We start from the raw sequence: 17,545 nt of genomic DNA, 5'->3' as shown, positions 1-17,545 counted from the left end.
TGTCTACTGCAGTGTATAGTGAGTGCCCCTGGCGCTGGCAAGCAGGCTTAGCAGTCCCGCCGCTGCTCCATCAAGCCTGCGGCCTTATAACCGTTTTGCCAGCTTCGAGCGGCTGGTATATTGCTGCACCGGCCCACCTGGGCTGCCATATCACCCCGCCGGCAGTTGCGTCCATGTCCCCGCAGACGTCCGCGTCCCCGTTCCCCGAGTGCGGGAAGCGTCATCCGTCTCGGGCAACGGCAGTCAGTGCACAGTTGTTTCAGTTTCATTTTCGTATCTATCGACGAGAGTCTTCAGGGGTCGGGGCGAGACCCGAACGATACTCATTCCACAGTGTCCTGTGTCATTCTCGTCTTGGTTCGTCGTTTCAGGACACATCAATAGACAACTTGACTCGCTCACCAACAAGCAAACAGCTGCAGCTCGTCACCGACTACCCGCAATGGCCAAGGCACCCAAGGGCACCATCGCCATCGAGGAGGCGGTGCTCAACCCGGACGGCATCGCGTGGATGGCGGAGAGCGCGACGCTGTTCAACCCGGGGCAGGACGCGTCCAAGGCGGGCAGCGCCAACCACGGGCACACGCCGCAGCTGCTCGACATCCACGGGGCGCGGCTGGCGCAGATGGACGCGCACGGCGTCGAGTACATGCTGCTCAGCCTGACGTCGCCGGGCGCACAGGGCGAGCCGGACCGGGCCAAGGCCCGCCGCCTGGCCGCCGACGCCAACGACTGGCTCGCCACCCAGGTCGCCGCCAACCCGGCCCGCTTCGGCGCCTTCGCCAGCGTGTCCATGCACGACGCCGCCGACGCCGCCGCCGAGGCCCGCCGCGCCGTCCGCGACCTCGGCATGTTCGGCGTCATGCTCAACGACTACCAGGTCGTCGCCGAGGGCGGAAACGAAGAGGGCAAGAAGTACTACGACGCGCCAGAGTTCCGCCCCTTCTGGCAGGCCGTCGACGACCTCGGCGTGCCCGTCTACATGCACCCGCGCTACCCGCCGGCCAAAGACTTGGTCCCGCGCACCCGCTACGGCGACCGCAAGCAGATCCTCGGCGCTGCCGTCCAGTTCCACCTCGACCTCAGCATGCATCTGTACGCCCTGTGCTCGAGCGGCATCTTCGATCTGTACCCGCGCCTGCAGGTCGTGGCCGGCCATCTGGGAGAGGGGTGAGTCTTTTGTTGTTTACGTTTTTTTCACTTCCCCGCGGTACAAGAGGGAAGAGGGGAAGAAGACGGCCGCTCGTCGGTCATCCGTTTCCCCGAGAATGCTGCTGATACCGCTGGCCCTGCCGGGACGGTGCAGTGTTTGGGGATCTTTGGCTTACCTTTGCGTGACAACTCCCCGAACAGGATTCCCTTCAATCTCTGGCGCGCCGACCACTGGTACAACAAGCCGGTCAAGAAGGCGACGCGGCCGTCCAAGCACGACTACAGCTACTACTTCACGCACAACATCTCCATCACGACGTCGGGCGACTTTTCGACAGCGGGGCTCAAGTTCTGCATCGGCGCGATTGGCGTCGACCGGTGTCTGTTTTCCATCGGTACGTGCTGTTCGAGATTGTTCCCGTGAGACGCAGGTCGGTGACTGGTAGAGTGCTGACGCTGCAAAGACTACCCCTACGACACCATCGAGGAGGCGCAGGACTGGTGGAAGACGGTCGACCTGCCGGCTGACGAGAAGGAGGCCGTGGCGAGGGGCAATGCCATCAGGCTGTTCAAGCTGCCTCTGGAGCTGTGAGCTGGTCTGTGACTGACGGTTCGGTTCTGAGAGTTCTGCCACATGTAGACGTGGCGGGGGCTCGTAACTGCATATAATATCTGTCTTGGCCCCCTGCTTACAACCTGTGCCTGGGCGACCGGGCTCGTCGTATGCAAGACAAGAGTTCGAGAATCTTACGTGGGCTTACGTACATGTCTCTTCCCCGCAAGTGGTGTGAGATCAAGCCACAAGAGGTTAAGCAGGTGAAGCATTCTTGCTAGTTGGATGAAACTCAGGAGCTTTGTCTCACCCTCGTAACGGATATCCAACCGATGGTTCGGGTTGCTTATCTGTCTTATTCAGCTCATGAGTTTTTAAGAAAGACGCATCGTCTGTCCTGCCCCTTGGCCTCTCTGCTGCGCCTGTACCTAGCCGAATGGGGCTTTGCAAGCCAGCGTTGTGTGGCCGCCAGCTATCGCCGAGATACTCCGTAACGGACAGGGCAAGCCAGTCCGGCTTTCATTTACGCAAGTGTGGAAACAAGGCCGTGGTCGGCCGACATCAGTCGTCTCTGATTGTAAAGCGTGGTCCATGATTGGTGCAGTAAGTTCCCCTCGCACCCTCTCCTCTTTAGTTACTACACCTGTTGGGTCCGTGGTTTCAAATTTCGTTCGACAGACCCCCAGAGCAGGCCCGCCCTCCCTTGCAGCGCAATAATTGCGAGTCCGTTCAGTTCTCGGATTTCGCACGACTTTTTGACTGCTCGTGTTCGGCACCCATCGGCTCGAGAATTAATGCTCGATTGGTTGATTGGTTGATTGGTTGATTGGTTGATTGGTTGATTGGTTGGTTGGTTGGTTGGTTGAATGGTTGGTTTGGTTGTATAGAAGGGAAGAAATCGTCTGTGATGTCGTGGACATCAGATGTCTGATGTTGAGTAATCGCCCCTTCAAAGTCCCGAGCAGAATCTTGATTGACTCGAGAATAATACAAAATGCCTTGCTCCACAGTGCCGAACCGCCTTTCAAGGTCTGCAGCGTTGCACGGCGGCTCAAATGGACCCGAGACTCCTGGACCGATGGCTGCGGGCCTCGGCTGTCGGATCACAAACTGAGGGTGGTTGAGTAATCTTGCAGAACTCTCCCCAGTGTCCACAATAAACGGGCATTTACTGTGCAATAGGTTTCCAACACGTTCTAAACGGTACCCTGTGCGAATCCGAGAGTGCCCGAGGCCTAGCTGGGCTTTGGTGCCTCCGGTGGTGTGCAGACTGGCCGACCTAGTGCAGACAGAGGCTGACGGCCGCCGCTGAGTGGCTGACGGCGCGGTTAATGCGCGGAAACAGTGTAGTCGCACATGTATGTCTTGGGCAGCTATAGGTCCCGTTACTCCGTTACTGCCAAGTCGACGCACATGTAATGCATCGAGGGCAATAAAGCTGCCTTTTGGGCACACTGCTGCCTCGGCGCCAAGGCTTAAGCTGGAGCTGTCACTGGATTCCAATATGGTGTCTGGCCGTCTCTGTCTTATCGGGATTCCGCCCGCGGCATGTCTTGGATACGCAGTACGCAGGGAGGGCCAACCGCATTTTCGTGACCCTGGTACATGTACGTTGACCCAGGGTATCTCCGTGGACATGACAGAGAAATACCTTATTTAGTCGCTGATATTTTGAGCCCTGTTTGCGGAGTCCGGAGAGCTAGCGAACCTGCCGGCTCTGTAGCCACGACGTGGTGCTACTGCGCATTACACCCGCTGTGATTGCACAAGTGGCTGGTTTGGCCGGCAATTGTGGCATCTGGTCACCGCGAACCATGTTGCTGGTTGAAAAGCCACTGACACAGTCCTAAGCTGCTGGAGAACTCTTCGACCAAAACATGGCATGACAGTACGTGTCGCACGATGCTCGCCCCCTCCCGAGGACGCATCTTAGGAGCAAACAACAGAGTGGGCTTTGGCAACCTGCAAACCCCTCTTGCCATGCCATGTCCTCGATTCCGGTCTACCCAGCGAATCGAACAGTGCATGCATCCCTGGGATCGAGCGGTGCCCTGGGATCGAACGGCGAGCAATGAAAGAACAACGAGCTTCCGGTCTGCAGGGACATCAGGGTACCTAGCTGCAGCTCCGCACGAGGTGCTGTGCACACTGTGTGCCGGTAGGGCCATCACATGCACATGTCTCATGCCGCCGGCCCACGCCGGCCAGTATTGCGACAGCAAGCGGGCACGCATTTAAGAACCGCTCAAGCGCCACCCGAACAGTCGGAAGGAGCCTTATTCCTATTTGAAGCACCCATTCCTATTTGAAACACCCATTCCTATTTGAACCGTCCATTCCTATTTGAAGCAGCTTGCTCCCTATGCTCTATAGTCCTACCTAGTACCCACGTAGGTCCTTGACGCCTCAAACCATATATTCGTCCAGGCCAGCCACCACGGCACGCTGAAACCATGTTTGGCTTCTCCCCCTTCATTGCCGTGCCCGTGGCAGTTGCTGGACTCGTCAGTGCCCCCCGTTTCTGTAGCACCCCTTTGACACACCCCCATTGCTAACCTAGCACTGCAACCTGGCGACGCATCCAGGGCGTCCTCGCGGCCGTATACAACCTCTTCTACAACCTCTTCCTGCACCCCCTGCGCGGGTACCCGGGGCCGTGGCTATGGCGAGCCTCACAAATCCCGTATAACAAAGCGTGGCTGTCGGGGCGGGGCCCGGCGATCCTGACGCGGGTGCACGAGCAGTACGGCGACGTGGTACGCGTGGCGCCGGACCGGCTCAGCTACACGCACCCAGACGCGTGGGACGACATCCGCGGGCACCGCAAGGGCGGCCACGGCGAGAACGGAAAGGACGGCAACTTCTACGCCTACTCGGTCAACAACATCCTCGGCGCCTCCCGCGAGAAGCACTCCCGCTACCGCCGCAGCCTGGCCCACGGCTTCTCTGCCAGATCCATGCAGGACCAGCAGCCGCTCATCGCCCAGTACGTCGACCTCTTGTTCACCCGCCTGCGCGCGCACACAGCTGCCAGTCCGTCGTTGGCCGACGACAACGAGCACGCCACGGCCGCGGCCGCCGACGGCAGCGCCATTGTTGATCTGGCGGCCTACTTCAACTTCGCTACCTTCGACATCATCGGGGACCTGGCCTTTGGCGCGCCCTTCGACTGCCTCGCCGGCGAGCAGTACCACGGCTGGGTCGAAGCCATCTTCCAGTCGGTCGAGCAGTTCGGCATGCTGCTGTCGCTGCGCCGCCACGCCCCGTGGCTGCTCAAGCTGCTGGTGCGCGCCAAGGTCCTCGGCGGCGGCCAGGCCTGGCAGGCCGCGTACGCGCGCGACCTCGTCCACCAGCGCCTGCAGCTCGAGACAAGCCGCCCAGACTTTGTCGGCGCGCTGGGCGCCGCCGGCGTGCAGGACGACGATGTTGCTGACGGCAACAAGGGATCCGGCCTCGACGGCAAGCTGCGCCCGCTGTCGGCGACCGAGATCGCCGAGAACATGCGCCTAGTAGTGCTAGCCGGCAGCGAGACCACGGCCACGGCGCTGTCGGCCGCCGCGTACTATGTGGCGACGCTCCCGGACGTGCAGCGCCGGCTGGCGGCCGAGGTGCGCGCCGCCTTCGCCGCCGAGGCCGACATCGATTTTTTCTCGGTCAACGCCCTGCCCTACATGCTCGCCGTGCTCAACGAGGCCATGCGCCTGTTCCCGCCCGTGCCGACGCCGCTGCCGCGCGACTGCCAGCCGGGGGGTGATACCATCTGCGGCCGATATGTGCCCGAGGGGGTGAGTGCATTTCCTGGGGATTGTGTTTTTGGTGATTGATTTGGAATGCTGACTGGGCCATGCGAAACACAGACGGGCCTCGACATCTGGCCCCAGGCCATGTTCCACAGCTCGCGCAACTTCACGTCACCTGAGAAGTTCCTCCCCGGGCGCTGGCTTGACGACGACAGCACTGCTTCTGCAGAAGACAGGACGGCCCACAAGATCGAAGTAAACAAGGCCAGACAGCACGCCTTCCAGCCCTTCTCCGTCGGGCCGCGCAACTGCATCGGGAAGAAGTGCGTTCCCCAAATAAATCACTCTGTGTGTGTGTGTGTGTGTGTGTGTGTGAAATGATGCTGACTGTGGTGGTACTTAGCCTGGCCTACGTCGAAATGCGCCTGATCCTCGCGCGCCTTATCTGGAACTTTGACCTCGCGCTTGCAGACGCCGCCGACGAGAAGCGCTGGCTCGATGCTTGCCGCTCCTTTAATCTCACCATGAAGGGTCCGTTGAAGATCCGCCTGACGCCGGTGAAGAGGTCTTGAGGGTTTGTGTGGTGCGGCTGGCCGCGGATGGGACGGAAAGGGAACATAGCAATGATTCAGCGACTCACGGTTCAGAAAATTTGTTGCTGGAAGTAGTTGTAATTATGTGGCTGCCGTTAGTTTACGGAATACGGAGTAGCTGGGTGTAATACTGAAAGTGTTCCCTCAAGGTTAGGTTCTTTGTGTGGAGCGGTGGCGGTTGGCTTCAGGGCCTCTTTCGAGCTAAAAATTGCAATGCAAGTCGACGATATGTACCTGATGACTGCGATGCTAGGTGCGGGGTAAACCCTAACCCTGAGGATAATCATCTGGGTTCTCAGTACTTCTTACCGCATCAAACTCGCTCATTATCGAATTTGGTCGAAAGCTGCTGTCATCTATTTTAGAAAATGCTCCGTAAACCCAGTGGCAAAACGACAAGAGTGCACTTGTTGGATTTTCGAGGTCCTGACTGAGCCCGGAAACCGCCGGCAGCTGTCCTGGAGGCGCATGCAGGGCAACCTTCTGGGCCTAGCCCGGGAAAACCCCTCTTTTTTCAGGGTAAAATTGGGTCCCCAGCTGAGAGGTCCCCATGACTTACCCCAAGACTTTACACACACAATATGACTTACGGAATACATTAAACCGATTTTTGGCCTACTTTGGGGCCAGCTTTCCAACAGCACTGCATAATTTTTTTGCGGCCCACTGCAGCCCACTGCACTGCCACAATTTTGTCTTTCGATACTCAATCAAGGACTACGCTCAACTCCTGATTGGTTCATGTCGTGTCACCCTGCCTGGCTTGTCACTGGTTCCATCCCGACCTCAGGTGCACTGCCCCTTCCCCGCTGGCATCTGCTGGTGACTACACAGCAAACTTGTTGGGAATCTGCAGCAAATCGTAGAACTGCGCCGTCTGCTGGTTCGGATATTCCAGCGGCTGCTGCTTTGCGTCCACCTCCGAGTCCGGGTCGTACACTGGCGCATGGGGCGCGAAGTTGAAGGGGATCCGCAGAAGCTTCTTGTCGACAATGTTCGCCCGGACCCACCGCCGATGCTTGTCCACAGACGCCGCCGGTACCTTTCTCGCTGTCGACGGGGCCACGACGTGGGTTTCGGGGTCTGCGATGTTCAGACCCGGGGCGCAGGCCCTCGTGATGGCGAGCCACTCTTCGTCATAGTGCAGACTGGATTTTCCAGCCTCGGTGCGGTCTAGGTAGGGCGTTGCGTCTAGGCTGTCAGCGTGCGGACGGTGGTCGAGGTTTCTGAGCTCGAGCCATTGGAAGGTTGGATCTGACCCGACCTTGTCGAGGGCGAGAAACTCTGTTTTGGTGGCGGTGCTCGCGGGAGGCGGCGGCGGTTTCTTGCTTCTCGGGACCCGGGGCAAGACACGTCGGAGTTTCTCCGGCACGTCGTCCAACCTCTGCAATGCATCTTCCATCCCAAGACCATCGCCGAAGTCCACCGTGGCAGTAAACCTCGTGTGCATGTGGCCGGAGAACCAGTACGTCGGACGCAGGTGGCTCAGCAGCTCCGCAGCCGGCTTGCTCCCGAGTTTGTCGGCGAGCGCGCTGGCGAAGAAGTGCGGCTTGGTGGCGTAAAAGTCGTCGTGGTCGCCAAACAGCTCGACCCAGGCAGGCCAGTCGTGGCTGAGGGCGATGTCGACGGGGCTGCGCAGGTGCAGAAGGCGCTGGACGTCGTACTCGCGGACGTGGTACGCGCATCTGACGTCGTCGCCGTCGTACGGCAGGCGCTCGCCGTGGGGCTTGCCGTAGTTGCGCGCGTTGTATATGCCCGACACGCCGGCGATGCGCCACGGCCCGTACCGCACCACGCCCGCCGCGCCCAGGTAGTAGATGTTGGGCGCGAGCCAGCCGCCGTGGTAGAGCTCGAAATGGTAGTTGGACGCCTCGTGGTTGCCGCCGATGACGAGCGTGAGCACGGGGGCTTGCGCGGCGCCGCTGTAGTACTTGTGAAAGTCGCCCAGCTTTCGGTAGCGGAAGGGGACCGACATGCAGTTGAGGTCCAGTTTGTTTCGGACCGCCTGGAAGTCCCCACAGATGATGAGAAGATCGAGGTCGCAGAGGGCCCACCCCTTTGTTGCACACTCGACCTCGAGCGTGGCGTATATCGTGTCCAACATCCCATGACCCTAGACCATTAGCAATGATTTGCGAGGGCGTTAGGGGGATGGTACAACTTACGCAGCCGATGACGGCGACTTTGAGCCCTGTGTCTGAGTCTCCTATCGTTTCCATTCTCGATCGTGTAGCTGTTGAACTCTTGTCGACACAGAGGCCCAAACTGTAAGGCAGATTTAGATTTACCCTTCATTCATACCTCGAGGTTGTCAGTGTTAATAGTGTGAGTGCCAGCGGGCGAGGGGCTGTCCTTGGCGGGAGTCATCGCCGTGACTCACCGCTGACAACTGTGTGCGAATTATGCGAGGCTGAGGAGCTCGGACATTGCAGTCCTTCAGGAACTTGCAGCTAGCCTGAAAGGCGTTAAAGAGTCATCTTTTCTGCACTTGGATGCTATCTAATACGTTTCTGCTAACCTTTTTCGGCTGGGAATGGCCAACCTGATTCAGCCCTATCTTGCGTAACCCCCCCCCCCCCCCCCCCCACCCGCCCTCCCCGCCCCCCCCGGGCACCCCCCTCCCACCCACTCGGGCGTGCCAAATACAAAGCCCGTTAGAAAGAAACCCCCAAAAACACTGCGTGTCTCAAGAGTGCATCACTGTATCCAGTGTCCTCAGTGGCTACCAGTGACCTGACCCTTGACGGGTGGAGACAGGAAGGGCCGCCAGTCGTCTAAAAGATTCTTGCTCATATTCCTAGCGGCTGCATCCTTGAGAAACTCGGGCCCGTATAAGAATCCATTCAAGGGCGCCTCATTTGATATTTTGTGGCGGAGTTCTACCAGAATGTTTCCAATCTCACAATAATATCTTTCTTTCCGTTTGTTTTCGCCCTCCGGCACTTCGTAATATGCCACCAGCATATCCTGCAACATCTTGTGTGGTCGTGCGACGAGGAGACTTTGAACATGGAAGACCGACCCGTCAGAAAACGCTCCCGGTCCTGCGCCGACCTTGTTAGCTCTTCAAATAATTGCCTCGGAACTCGGAATCGGGACCTTTGCGCACCTCTATCATGCCGTACACAGATCGGTAAGCTGTCTGGATCTCTGCCATGGCCGTGGTAATGAAGCATGATCTCGACCGGTTGGCGTGATGGTGCTTTACTAGTATCGTCAGGGAATGCAAGGCCGAGGGGAGGTGCTACGATCTGAAATGAATGATCCTCAATGGATCCTCGTAACATCAATATTTTGACCACGTCAAAAAAAATGTTGATCGGCCATGTGATACCCAAGTCAACCTGCTGGATGGGTGCGCCAGGATCTACGAATGGGCAGAAGCGTAACGCGCTGAATCCCGTTACTTGCCACTTCCACTCCCCAACCTTCTCCAACTTCTTAAGCCGGTCCTGCTCGGAACAGACAAGTCGCATGAAATTCTCCAAGAATTTCAAAGCTCCCAGGGGAAAAGTTGCTTTCTCCATCTTATATCTGTATTCGAGCTCAACATTGGAGGGAGGATGGTAAGGACCGTGGTCGCCCTTTGGTGTCGCTTGCATGCTGGAGGGAGTTTTGCGCGGCGGCCGGCACAGCGGGAACTGATGATGATTACCTGCGAATTGAGGTAGGTAAAGTCGAATTTTATCAAGAGTGAGCTGATAAATACAACTATCCAGAGAGTAGAGTGTTCCTCGTTATATATAACTATCTTGAGCAGACAATGTGGAGCCTGGACGGTCTTTTTTTTCGGCGTTTTTGCTAGCTTGAGGCGTCCTCGCCTTGTTGGCGGTCGCGACGTTTCGAAGCACCATCGTTTGGCCTACTGCGCGGACTTTTGGTAAAGAAGCGGTTCGCCAATTGGCGCGAGCGTAATCTCTCGCATCATTCCGTCGGGGAGCGGTGTGGGACGACTGGCTCGGATCAACCGACACCAGTACAGGACGTGTACAATATTGTGCGTAATTAGCTTGGCTCCCAAGACCAGACGGTCGGCACGAAACATCAGATGCGAAAGCCATGGCCGAAACGAAGGCCAACAGACATGAGATGGATTTGGGCCCAACATGAAACCGCTTGCCGCTCGCTTGGCGCGGGCATTGCCGCAACGCGTCCCTGAATGGCACGGATTTCAACATTGTGGCGATGGCTAACGTGGATGGCTAACGTGGATGGCTGAAGAGCCTGGAAAGTTGACAGAGATTCGGATTCGAAACCAGGACAATGTTGTTATGTACAACTGGAGATAAAAAAGATGTAAGTGTTAAGAATCATGTACCATAATTATAATTAGAAAGAAGTGCGAGAGACCCTGCTAATGCATGATCGAGCCCCTCAGATTGGCAGAATTGGATAATTAGTGCACTGTTGTGAAGATGATTCAGAAATTATAGATCTCGGTTCGTCAGGGAGGGCTTTGATCTACCCCGTCCAAGTCATCCAGGTACCTACCTGTGGCAAGCAAGATCCTCGCATGATCGGCTAGCACGGACATAGGACGCTCCCAGGGCCTGAGTACCATCTGGCCGCCGCCTCCTCACCCGCCGCATCATCTCTTGATAGAAAACTTCAATGTCGTGGTCGAGCTCCACTTCCGGGTGCTTGATCCACTTGTCTTGCCTGACCATGTCGGCCTCGTCGACCAATTCAATATCCAAATATGTCTAGGAAGTCTGTGTAGAAGGCGGATCGAGTGACAATCTCGTAGCGGAACATCATGACGCCTTGACATCATTCCTTAGCGGTCTTTCAATGGAGGGCAATATTCTCCCCAAGACTCCACCTCTCTCGTCGATGGTCTGCCCGACCATGGCGGCCATGACAAAGTCGGTAAGCAAAACGTTGTCCGTATCTGTCGACTAGGAACTTGCGGGAGCGAAAGTTTTCGTGCAAAACGCCGAACTTGAGGTTCAGGTCGTCGACGGCCTGCATCAACTACCGCAACCATTTAAGTTTAAAGGGCCGAGACCCCCGTTTGAAATGACGCACATCGTGAAGCCGGCCACGCGCTTGCGCTCAATCTCGTCGAGCACGGCGCAGTCGATGGCCAAGACGTGCGGATGTGGCGCCAGCCGCAACATGGCCTGCATTTCGGTCCAGTGTGGGTAGACCACGGATGTCTTTGTAAGTGAAGGCAGGTACGCCTGATCAAGGTGGTCACAATGAAGGTACTGAAGAGAGCGAGCAATGGCTGGTATTGGTAAGAGATTTCAACCTGGCCCTCGCAAAGGAAGGGGCGAGGGCCACTGCTTATATACATGACAGAGTGCAGGGTGGGCCATTGACAAAGGAGTGAGGTCTTGGCCCGCTCGGTACGCGAGCGAGTTGGTCGTGTGTGTGGCATTGGGGCTCTTTCCTTGCAATATAGTAAAGGATTTAGGTTCCGACGAGATACTCGCGGGGCTATAGATCCATTAACAAAATTATATAGGATTGGGTATAGGTATAGTAGTCTCTATAGGTCTTTGCTATATTACGAACCGGTAGTCTATGCTACTGCGGGCTCGTGCAGGGTTTTGCGGGCGGGGCCTAGGAATTAATTAAACTGGGCAAAAAAGGGCCAATTACTGGGTCAGATCGCGGGGTTCTGGCACGGGTTCACAGGAAATGGCCGGGTGTGAAAATGCAGGTTTCAATGGTCACAGGGAGATGCAGAGGTGAGTGTGCTTCATGGAAGGGGATGGAAAAGGATGCGCAATTGATGGAAAACGATACGCAATTGATGGAAAACGATGCACAATTGATGGAAAACCGAAGACAGGGTACGGTGCTGTGGTGCGCGCGGAAGACTTTGGTGGGCTTTCCTGGCCAGCGAAAGGAGAAAAATCGTCCTTTCGGCGCCTGACGAGCTCGATTATGGTATGGTATAGGTCGCTACGACGTTGTAGTCGCAGCTATCATTGTTGTGGCTAAACGTGGCATTATGAGATTGTGTGTAAAGGAAGATGATTCTCAGGAAGCTAAGATGCCCTGCGAGCACCTAAATGAGTGTGGTAGGTCCGTGCACTTAGCTGCACTTGATTACGTAACAATGGCAAGGTCCGGCTGCATGACCGCCATGGCCTCAGCAGCGGCAGCAATCTTCCCACAGCCCTTTCTTAATTGAGTGCGGGGTATCTGTTTCCGGTGCTTCGTCAAGGCTCAACAGAGCTCCCACCCACTTTCAGGATGTCGGCTTGGTAATTACTATAACTGATGGACTGGAGCGAGGTGTCACAATTCCATTGTTCAATTTGCTAACGCTTCGACGCGATTTACAACACTTCTAGTGGAGACATACTCATTATTGCATGGATAATACAGCACCTGGGCCCTTTCTTTGGGGCGGGGGGGTTGGTTTGGCTTGTAAGAATGTAGAAAATAGATGGGAGCCCGAGCAGAATAGAAGAACCCTTTGCGACAAAAATGGAAGTTCTGGTAGTGTCTAGGAAACGTGGTAGAAAGAAGCCCAAACTCCGTTCCGTCGTCCATGGATACGGGCGTTCTCTGCTTCGGCCTCGGTGGAAACCCTGCCTTGCATCCGGAAGGGTTCACGCTAAGCAAGAGCCATATGAGATTCAGTATTGAATAGACTCACATCAAAAATGCCACATTTTCTCAAGGACGAGTTACTCCTGAAAAGATCTAGTCTCTAGGCTTTGAAGTTTTAAATTGAACTAAACCGCCCACGCATCTCAGCTGGTATGCTCTTTCCCAAGGTTTTTACCAGTTTATCCCACTTGGCTTTCTGATCGTTCTCATCTATCTGCTTTGCGTAATCCCGAAAGTGATCTAACCCATCGAGCTGCAATTCTTCTTTTCCCAATCCCCACTTTGTCAGCAATTGATGCACATTCGGGTCCTCTAGCATGAACAAGATCTCTTTGTATAGAGGCGGTTTTAATAAAGCGTCCTTCCGGTCCCCAAGCTCATAAAGCTTATCCTGGAGATTCTTTGCGGCATTGGTGTAACCACGTTTTCTGTTGAACTCGAAGTCGAAGCCGTCCATATCTCCAAGACGTTCTTCATGGTCTCTTCGTCCCTTATCCGGAGTGATGACTAGAGAAAAGAAGTCAGCCCGTGCCTATGTATAACCTGACTTGAAGGACGCTATATTACATGGCGGCCACACGTTAACATGAATCGGTTCTGGCCCTCTAACTTTAACTTGAAACTGGATAGGCCAGCCGTTGGCCCACTTAGTTTTATGGATTCGGACGCTATTGTTGCATGAATGGCATTAATTAGCCGGTCTAGATACCTCTGCCAAAGAAGCTCGGTGAGGGGAAGAGGGAGTATTGCGCGCGCGCGGACCTGTGGTATAGTTCTTTTATCGGTCCTCTTCCTGTTGCCTGTCTATTCATAGCGGTCAAGATTCTCTCCGCATCCCAGTTGATACGAAGATCAACCACTGAAACCGCACAGTCAGCCCGCTGGTAGAAAAAGGCCATGCGACCCGTTACGTAACAGTCGAGTTGCGGAGTCGCCCCTATCCCAGCGTCCGCTAGCAGCGTGATCATGACAAGTTTAGCTTCGATAAGGTTCTCGGCTTGCTTAACGACGGGGCGTGTGCCTTCAAGTCCATCATTCGATTTATAAGGTCCTTCGAAATGCAAAAGGGTAGTCAGGATTTGAGACATGGGTTGGCGATGCTTCGGGACTTCCGTGGCGTTCGTTCCTTACGTGGCCAATAGAAGACTACTTGGCCACTCTTGCCCTAGCTAGGTTTGGTGAGACTTTACCCGGGATGCATATAATTAGTCGTGAAGTGTTTTCTTAAAGGATGCCCAGAATTATATTGAATCAAAATAGGGACACGGGGCGCGGGACGGTGTCTTGGAGAGCAAGGACAAACAAGTGCTGGGGGTAATGAACTCGCGTCCAGCCATCTTGACCAGCGGCCGCGGCAAGTTTTAAATGAGATGGAAATTAATGCTCTGGACTATGAACCACGATGCGGATCCACGAACCTCGACCACACCGTGGTTTGTTTCTCGTTTTCTTTCATTTTGTTTTGTGTTTGTTTTGCCTTCGGCCTACATAACTAGAGCCTGGAACATGAGATGTTGGAGCCCGCCTCAGGAAGATCAGACGACGCCGCCTGACCAATTAAAGTAGACGGCATGGGCCGAACCATGGTCAAGATGAGACCGAAGGATTCAACAGGTTCCGAGCGCGATCCTGGAGTCCGAGGCTGCGGGCGACGGGGCATAGCAATAGGCCGGGCCGAGTGGCTTGCAGGCGCAGGATTCGGGGGTCCATGGCAACAAGGGGTTTCTTTACCCTCACCAAATGCAGTCTCGTTGATTCCTTTTTTCCTTTTCTCTCTTTTGATCAACCACTTCTGTATATAGTGGCTACTCCGCTTCTTCGGGTTTGTGGAGAGCAGTTATTAGTTCCTTCTGCCTCCACGAGTGTACTCGTCAGAGAGTGCTCGTATTCGGAAGAAGGAAGAAAGGCCGTGAATTCTAAGTGCCCTGCTTTATAGGGGAAAATGGGGTCTTTGTCCTTGAGTGTAGAGCCGGAAATAGTCAGCCGGGTAACGTGGCTCGGCTTCTTCCGACACAAGTTACCGCATCCGGAAAGTCGGTGAGGTTTCACAGGTTATGCCCATTGAACCGCTGGCGCTCCATGTATGGCAAACTGCTCGGGCACAGTGGCAGCCACGGGGGTCTCACCATACAACCGCGCTCATCTAATGTACGCCCAAGATCGACTCGAGACGGTTTGTCGTGAGGGTGCCGGTCGGGGCACACTCGGTCGGGGCGCACTCGGTCGGTCTGGCAGAGCTCAAGATTCGGTGAAAACGCTCCTGGCAGCGTGCGCGGCGGTCGAAGAGTACAATGTCGTTTCCCGAACTTGGCCGTCAACTGAATTGACGTGTCTAGGCCGCGCCGCGAGGAGGCGTCAGGTTGGACTTGTGTGGCCCAACCGAGCTACCTGCGGACAAAGTCGTGCACCGCGTTGCCGAACTACCTGAGAGCGCAGCTCAGGAAAGAGCCGAGATGCCTGGCCAACAGACGCATTACGTTTATGAAGCCACAGGATTGACCTCCGCCGCCGACGTCTCTACCTTAGTTGCTTGGGCATCTGCACTGACCGTCTTGTCGTCAAGGCTCGGCCCAAACCTTCCACAACCTTCAAGCGCCACGGACCAAAGCGTATGGGAACTCCTGGAGATAGATAAGCTCGCAAGGGGCTGGTTCAATTGCAGCAGCTGAATGAAGAGTGCAGCAGTTGAATGAAGAGAACATCGCCTGCACGCCAGTGCATTGCGTAGCCTCAGTCTAAAGGCCGGTCCACTTAATCAGTAGAAAATATCACAGAGTTCGCAATGTAGAGTCTCCAACCACTTCTCTCTTCGAACATGGTGCAAAGCATAATTACAAAATCTCAAGTCATTTGCCATACTAGAGCTACTGTCACTTGCTCGCCAAGAAAACATTCCTCCATTCTTATCAAAGTTGATGCAACGTCCAACACTAATAATTGCGTCGAAGTAAAAGTTGTTTGTCTCTCCATATCCACCAACTCCTAATTTAACGATTCGCACAACAGTTATTAAGGACCACCAGATAGCCCAATATCTTCACGATACAAGAGAAGATAAACTCACCACGGGTGCCTTATACGGGAGGATCAGCTTCGTTTATTCCCAGTTGTGGGAGCCGGAGCCGGGTTCGGGGCCGGCTCTGGGGCCGGCCAGTCAGTGGTGTCAAATGACCCTCGTGTCGGCATGGCCGCGTAAGAAAGTCGATAAATACTCAGTGATGCAGAAGCCCTATAATCAAGCCAAAATTTGATGTTGGTGTTCCTGGCGTTGAACGATATACTTATTAGTTGAGTGATACACTTAATACTTTTGCTTGAGGATGGTGGAATCTAGAGACGAGAATGATCGCTGTGCGGCGAATGTGATGATTATACATATACTAGACGCGAGCCCCCCGCCGTTTAGAAATCCTCCCACGAGACAGACAAGCGGCCTATTAACACGTACCCGATGACGTGGCATCCCGGGAAGAACCGGTTAGAGTATTGTATATGGAGTATTGGCTTACCTCTTGGTTGGTAGTTGGGCGGCATATGTGTAGTTAACTTGCATAATAAGCCCGACCGAATGCGGCACTCCATGCATCAATGAGTAAATCAGAGACCTAAACCTGTCAGATATCTGGCTAGACTGGTGCCTTCGATCTAAGACATCGGGACATCAATGCCCCTTTGCTATGTCGTGAGGCCGTCGAAGGAAGGATCGCCTTGGGAATTACTAATTTGGGTTTGGGAGTGGGACAGCTTTGTCTGGCACAGGCCATCCGTCGCGGTAGGGGGGATTGCCTCTTACTTCCCGGATTTCGACCACAATAATTTTGGCATTCAAGCTGAGGACGTCCTCCTTTGCGATAGGCACAGCGTTCCCTTGATTGGTCCCTCCCCGGGAACCATTCCCTTCATTCGTCCCCGCCTGGGGTTAGGTGTCTGTTGTGGTCTGCTAGGTCTAGATGCAAATGATAACAGAGAGCACATACATATAGAGGCCTCTACATATATACCAACAAACTATCAGTAAGGGCGTGGTTTTCAGAGACAATTAACGTACTGACGTTTTTGTTGTATCGGTAATCCTCCACGTCACCCCAGTGTCAGTAACCTTCTTCTTCAGCATCGAGTGTATCGTTGCCAGGTCGTCGTTTGTGTTGAGAATGGTCCATTTCTCGAGTTTTGTGCCATCTGGATATTGGCCATGCTGCAAGAAGTCCATTTCCTTGGAGACCATGGAGCATTTTGATCGCTCTCAGGGCCGTTATTGCCGTGGACAGATTCTTTAGTATATGCTGGTAGAATTCGTCTTGGCCAGCTCCACTAGCTAACTACGAAGATTCCGCACTTGACATAATAAAAGCGTCTTGGAAGTTGTAGGAAGGGGACGTATATTAACAATTCTAAAGCAACAAAATGCCGGCGCCGGGTAAAGGAGAATCTTTTTGCAAGATAGAAGTAGATATGGAAATGGGGTCAAACTGTGATTATGAAATGGAGGCGAGGTCGGATGCGCGAGGGGGGTTAGAACGGAGGCCGTCGTCCAAAAAATTAGACGGCCGAGTCAGCTAGAAGCCGAGCGTGTATCATGGTCCTAGAACTGGGGACGAACTATCGAGCATGTCCCAAACAATTGTGTGGTCCGGCCTCGCGGCGGCAACCCAGCGTAAGCGTTTCATCAAGATGGTGTGGACTTTTTGGGTCTGTTTGCCTCAGGCATGGCGCTGCCAACCTCGACAGGCGGCCGTTATCGGACGGCCCACACAGGCTCAGAGAAGGTTCTGGCGGCCAGCCAACAAGCCGTCATCTCGAACACTTAATTACCACCACGCCCTCACTTGTTGGCTGTCAGCAGTGAAAAAGAAAGACCAACCAACTAGATCATGGCCACGACCTAGCCCGTCTCCCTGGATCATTCAGACACCCAGATTTACTCTAGCCTGTGTCGA

General features: G+C 54.9%; 5 protein-coding genes across 5 annotated transcripts; 2 read left to right on the top strand and 3 right to left on the bottom strand.

Moving 5' to 3' along the window:
• Positions 1–442: 442 nt before the first annotated feature.
• B0T26DRAFT_743359 (uncharacterized protein) lies at positions 443–1,744 on the top strand (the record flags this gene model as incomplete). The annotated part of the gene is made up of 3 exons (XM_060444245.1): positions 443–1,170; positions 1,354–1,547; positions 1,617–1,744. The coding sequence occupies 3 exons, from the start codon at positions 443–445 to the stop codon at positions 1,742–1,744; spliced, it is 1,050 nt and encodes a 349-aa protein (XP_060293553.1).
• A 2,264-nt stretch (positions 1,745–4,008) lies between these two features.
• B0T26DRAFT_836456 (cytochrome P450 monooxygenase) lies at positions 4,009–6,359 on the top strand. Its single transcript, XM_060447513.1, has 5 exons — positions 4,009–4,209; positions 4,291–5,130; positions 5,170–5,478; positions 5,563–5,768; positions 5,849–6,359. Exons 1-5 carry the CDS (start codon positions 4,159–4,161, stop codon positions 6,015–6,017), a joined length of 1,575 nt encoding a protein of 524 aa, XP_060293552.1. The 5' UTR covers positions 4,009–4,158; the 3' UTR covers positions 6,018–6,359.
• A 231-nt stretch (positions 6,360–6,590) lies between these two features.
• B0T26DRAFT_724401 (lariat debranching enzyme, C-terminal domain-containing protein) lies at positions 6,591–8,430 on the bottom strand. Its single transcript, XM_060442692.1, has 2 exons — positions 8,204–8,430; positions 6,591–8,151 (listed from the first exon to the last, which is right to left on the bottom strand). Exons 1-2 carry the CDS (start codon positions 8,255–8,257, stop codon positions 6,865–6,867), a joined length of 1,341 nt encoding a protein of 446 aa, XP_060293551.1. The 5' UTR covers positions 8,258–8,430; the 3' UTR covers positions 6,591–6,864.
• A 435-nt stretch (positions 8,431–8,865) lies between these two features.
• B0T26DRAFT_724400 (uncharacterized protein) lies at positions 8,866–9,900 on the bottom strand. Its single transcript, XM_060442691.1, has 2 exons — positions 9,758–9,900; positions 8,866–9,705 (listed from the first exon to the last, which is right to left on the bottom strand). The coding sequence occupies exon 2, from the start codon at positions 9,638–9,640 to the stop codon at positions 8,918–8,920; it is 723 nt and encodes a 240-aa protein (XP_060293550.1). The 5' UTR covers positions 9,641–9,705; positions 9,758–9,900; the 3' UTR covers positions 8,866–8,917.
• Positions 9,901–10,525: 625 nt separating this feature from the next.
• On the bottom strand, positions 10,526–11,167 carry B0T26DRAFT_679544 (uncharacterized protein; the record flags this gene model as incomplete). The annotated part of the gene is made up of 3 exons (XM_060440367.1): positions 10,526–10,741; positions 10,938–11,012; positions 11,063–11,167. 3 exons carry the CDS (start codon positions 11,165–11,167, stop codon positions 10,526–10,528), a joined length of 396 nt encoding a protein of 131 aa, XP_060293549.1.
• Positions 11,168–17,545: the final 6,378 nt, after the last annotated feature.

This window comes from Lasiosphaeria miniovina (genome assembly GCF_030549165.1).
Source record: "Lasiosphaeria miniovina strain SMH2392-1A chromosome Unknown B0T26scaffold_6, whole genome shotgun sequence".
NCBI classification, from domain to species: domain Eukaryota; kingdom Fungi; phylum Ascomycota; class Sordariomycetes; order Sordariales; family Lasiosphaeriaceae; genus Lasiosphaeria; species Lasiosphaeria miniovina.
This window is presented reverse-complemented; position numbering and strand designations above follow the sequence as displayed.

Excerpts from the sequence above, each read along its gene's own strand:
- B0T26DRAFT_836456 (XM_060447513.1), top strand. The coding sequence starts at position 4,159 with ATGTTTGGCTTCTCCCCCTTCATTGCCGTGCCCGTGGCAGTTGCTGGA. Across the intron at positions 5,131-5,169 it reads CCGGCGTGCAGGACGACGAT|CTGCGCCCGCTGTCGGCGAC; the intron begins GTTGCTGACGGC and ends CTCGACGGCAAG. Across the intron at positions 5,479-5,562 it reads ATACCATCTGCGGCCGATAT|ACGGGCCTCGACATCTGGCC; the intron begins GTGCCCGAGGGG and ends TGCGAAACACAG.
- B0T26DRAFT_724401 (XM_060442692.1), bottom strand. The coding sequence starts at position 8,257 with ATGGAAACGATAGGAGACTCAGACACAGGGCTCAAAGTCGCCGTCATC. Across the intron at positions 8,152-8,203 it reads AAGTCGCCGTCATCGGCTGC|GGTCATGGGATGTTGGACAC; the intron begins GTAAGTTGTACC and ends CTAATGGTCTAG.
- B0T26DRAFT_724400 (XM_060442691.1), bottom strand. The coding sequence starts at position 9,640 with ATGCAAGCGACACCAAAGGGCGACCACGGTCCTTACCATCCTCCCTCC.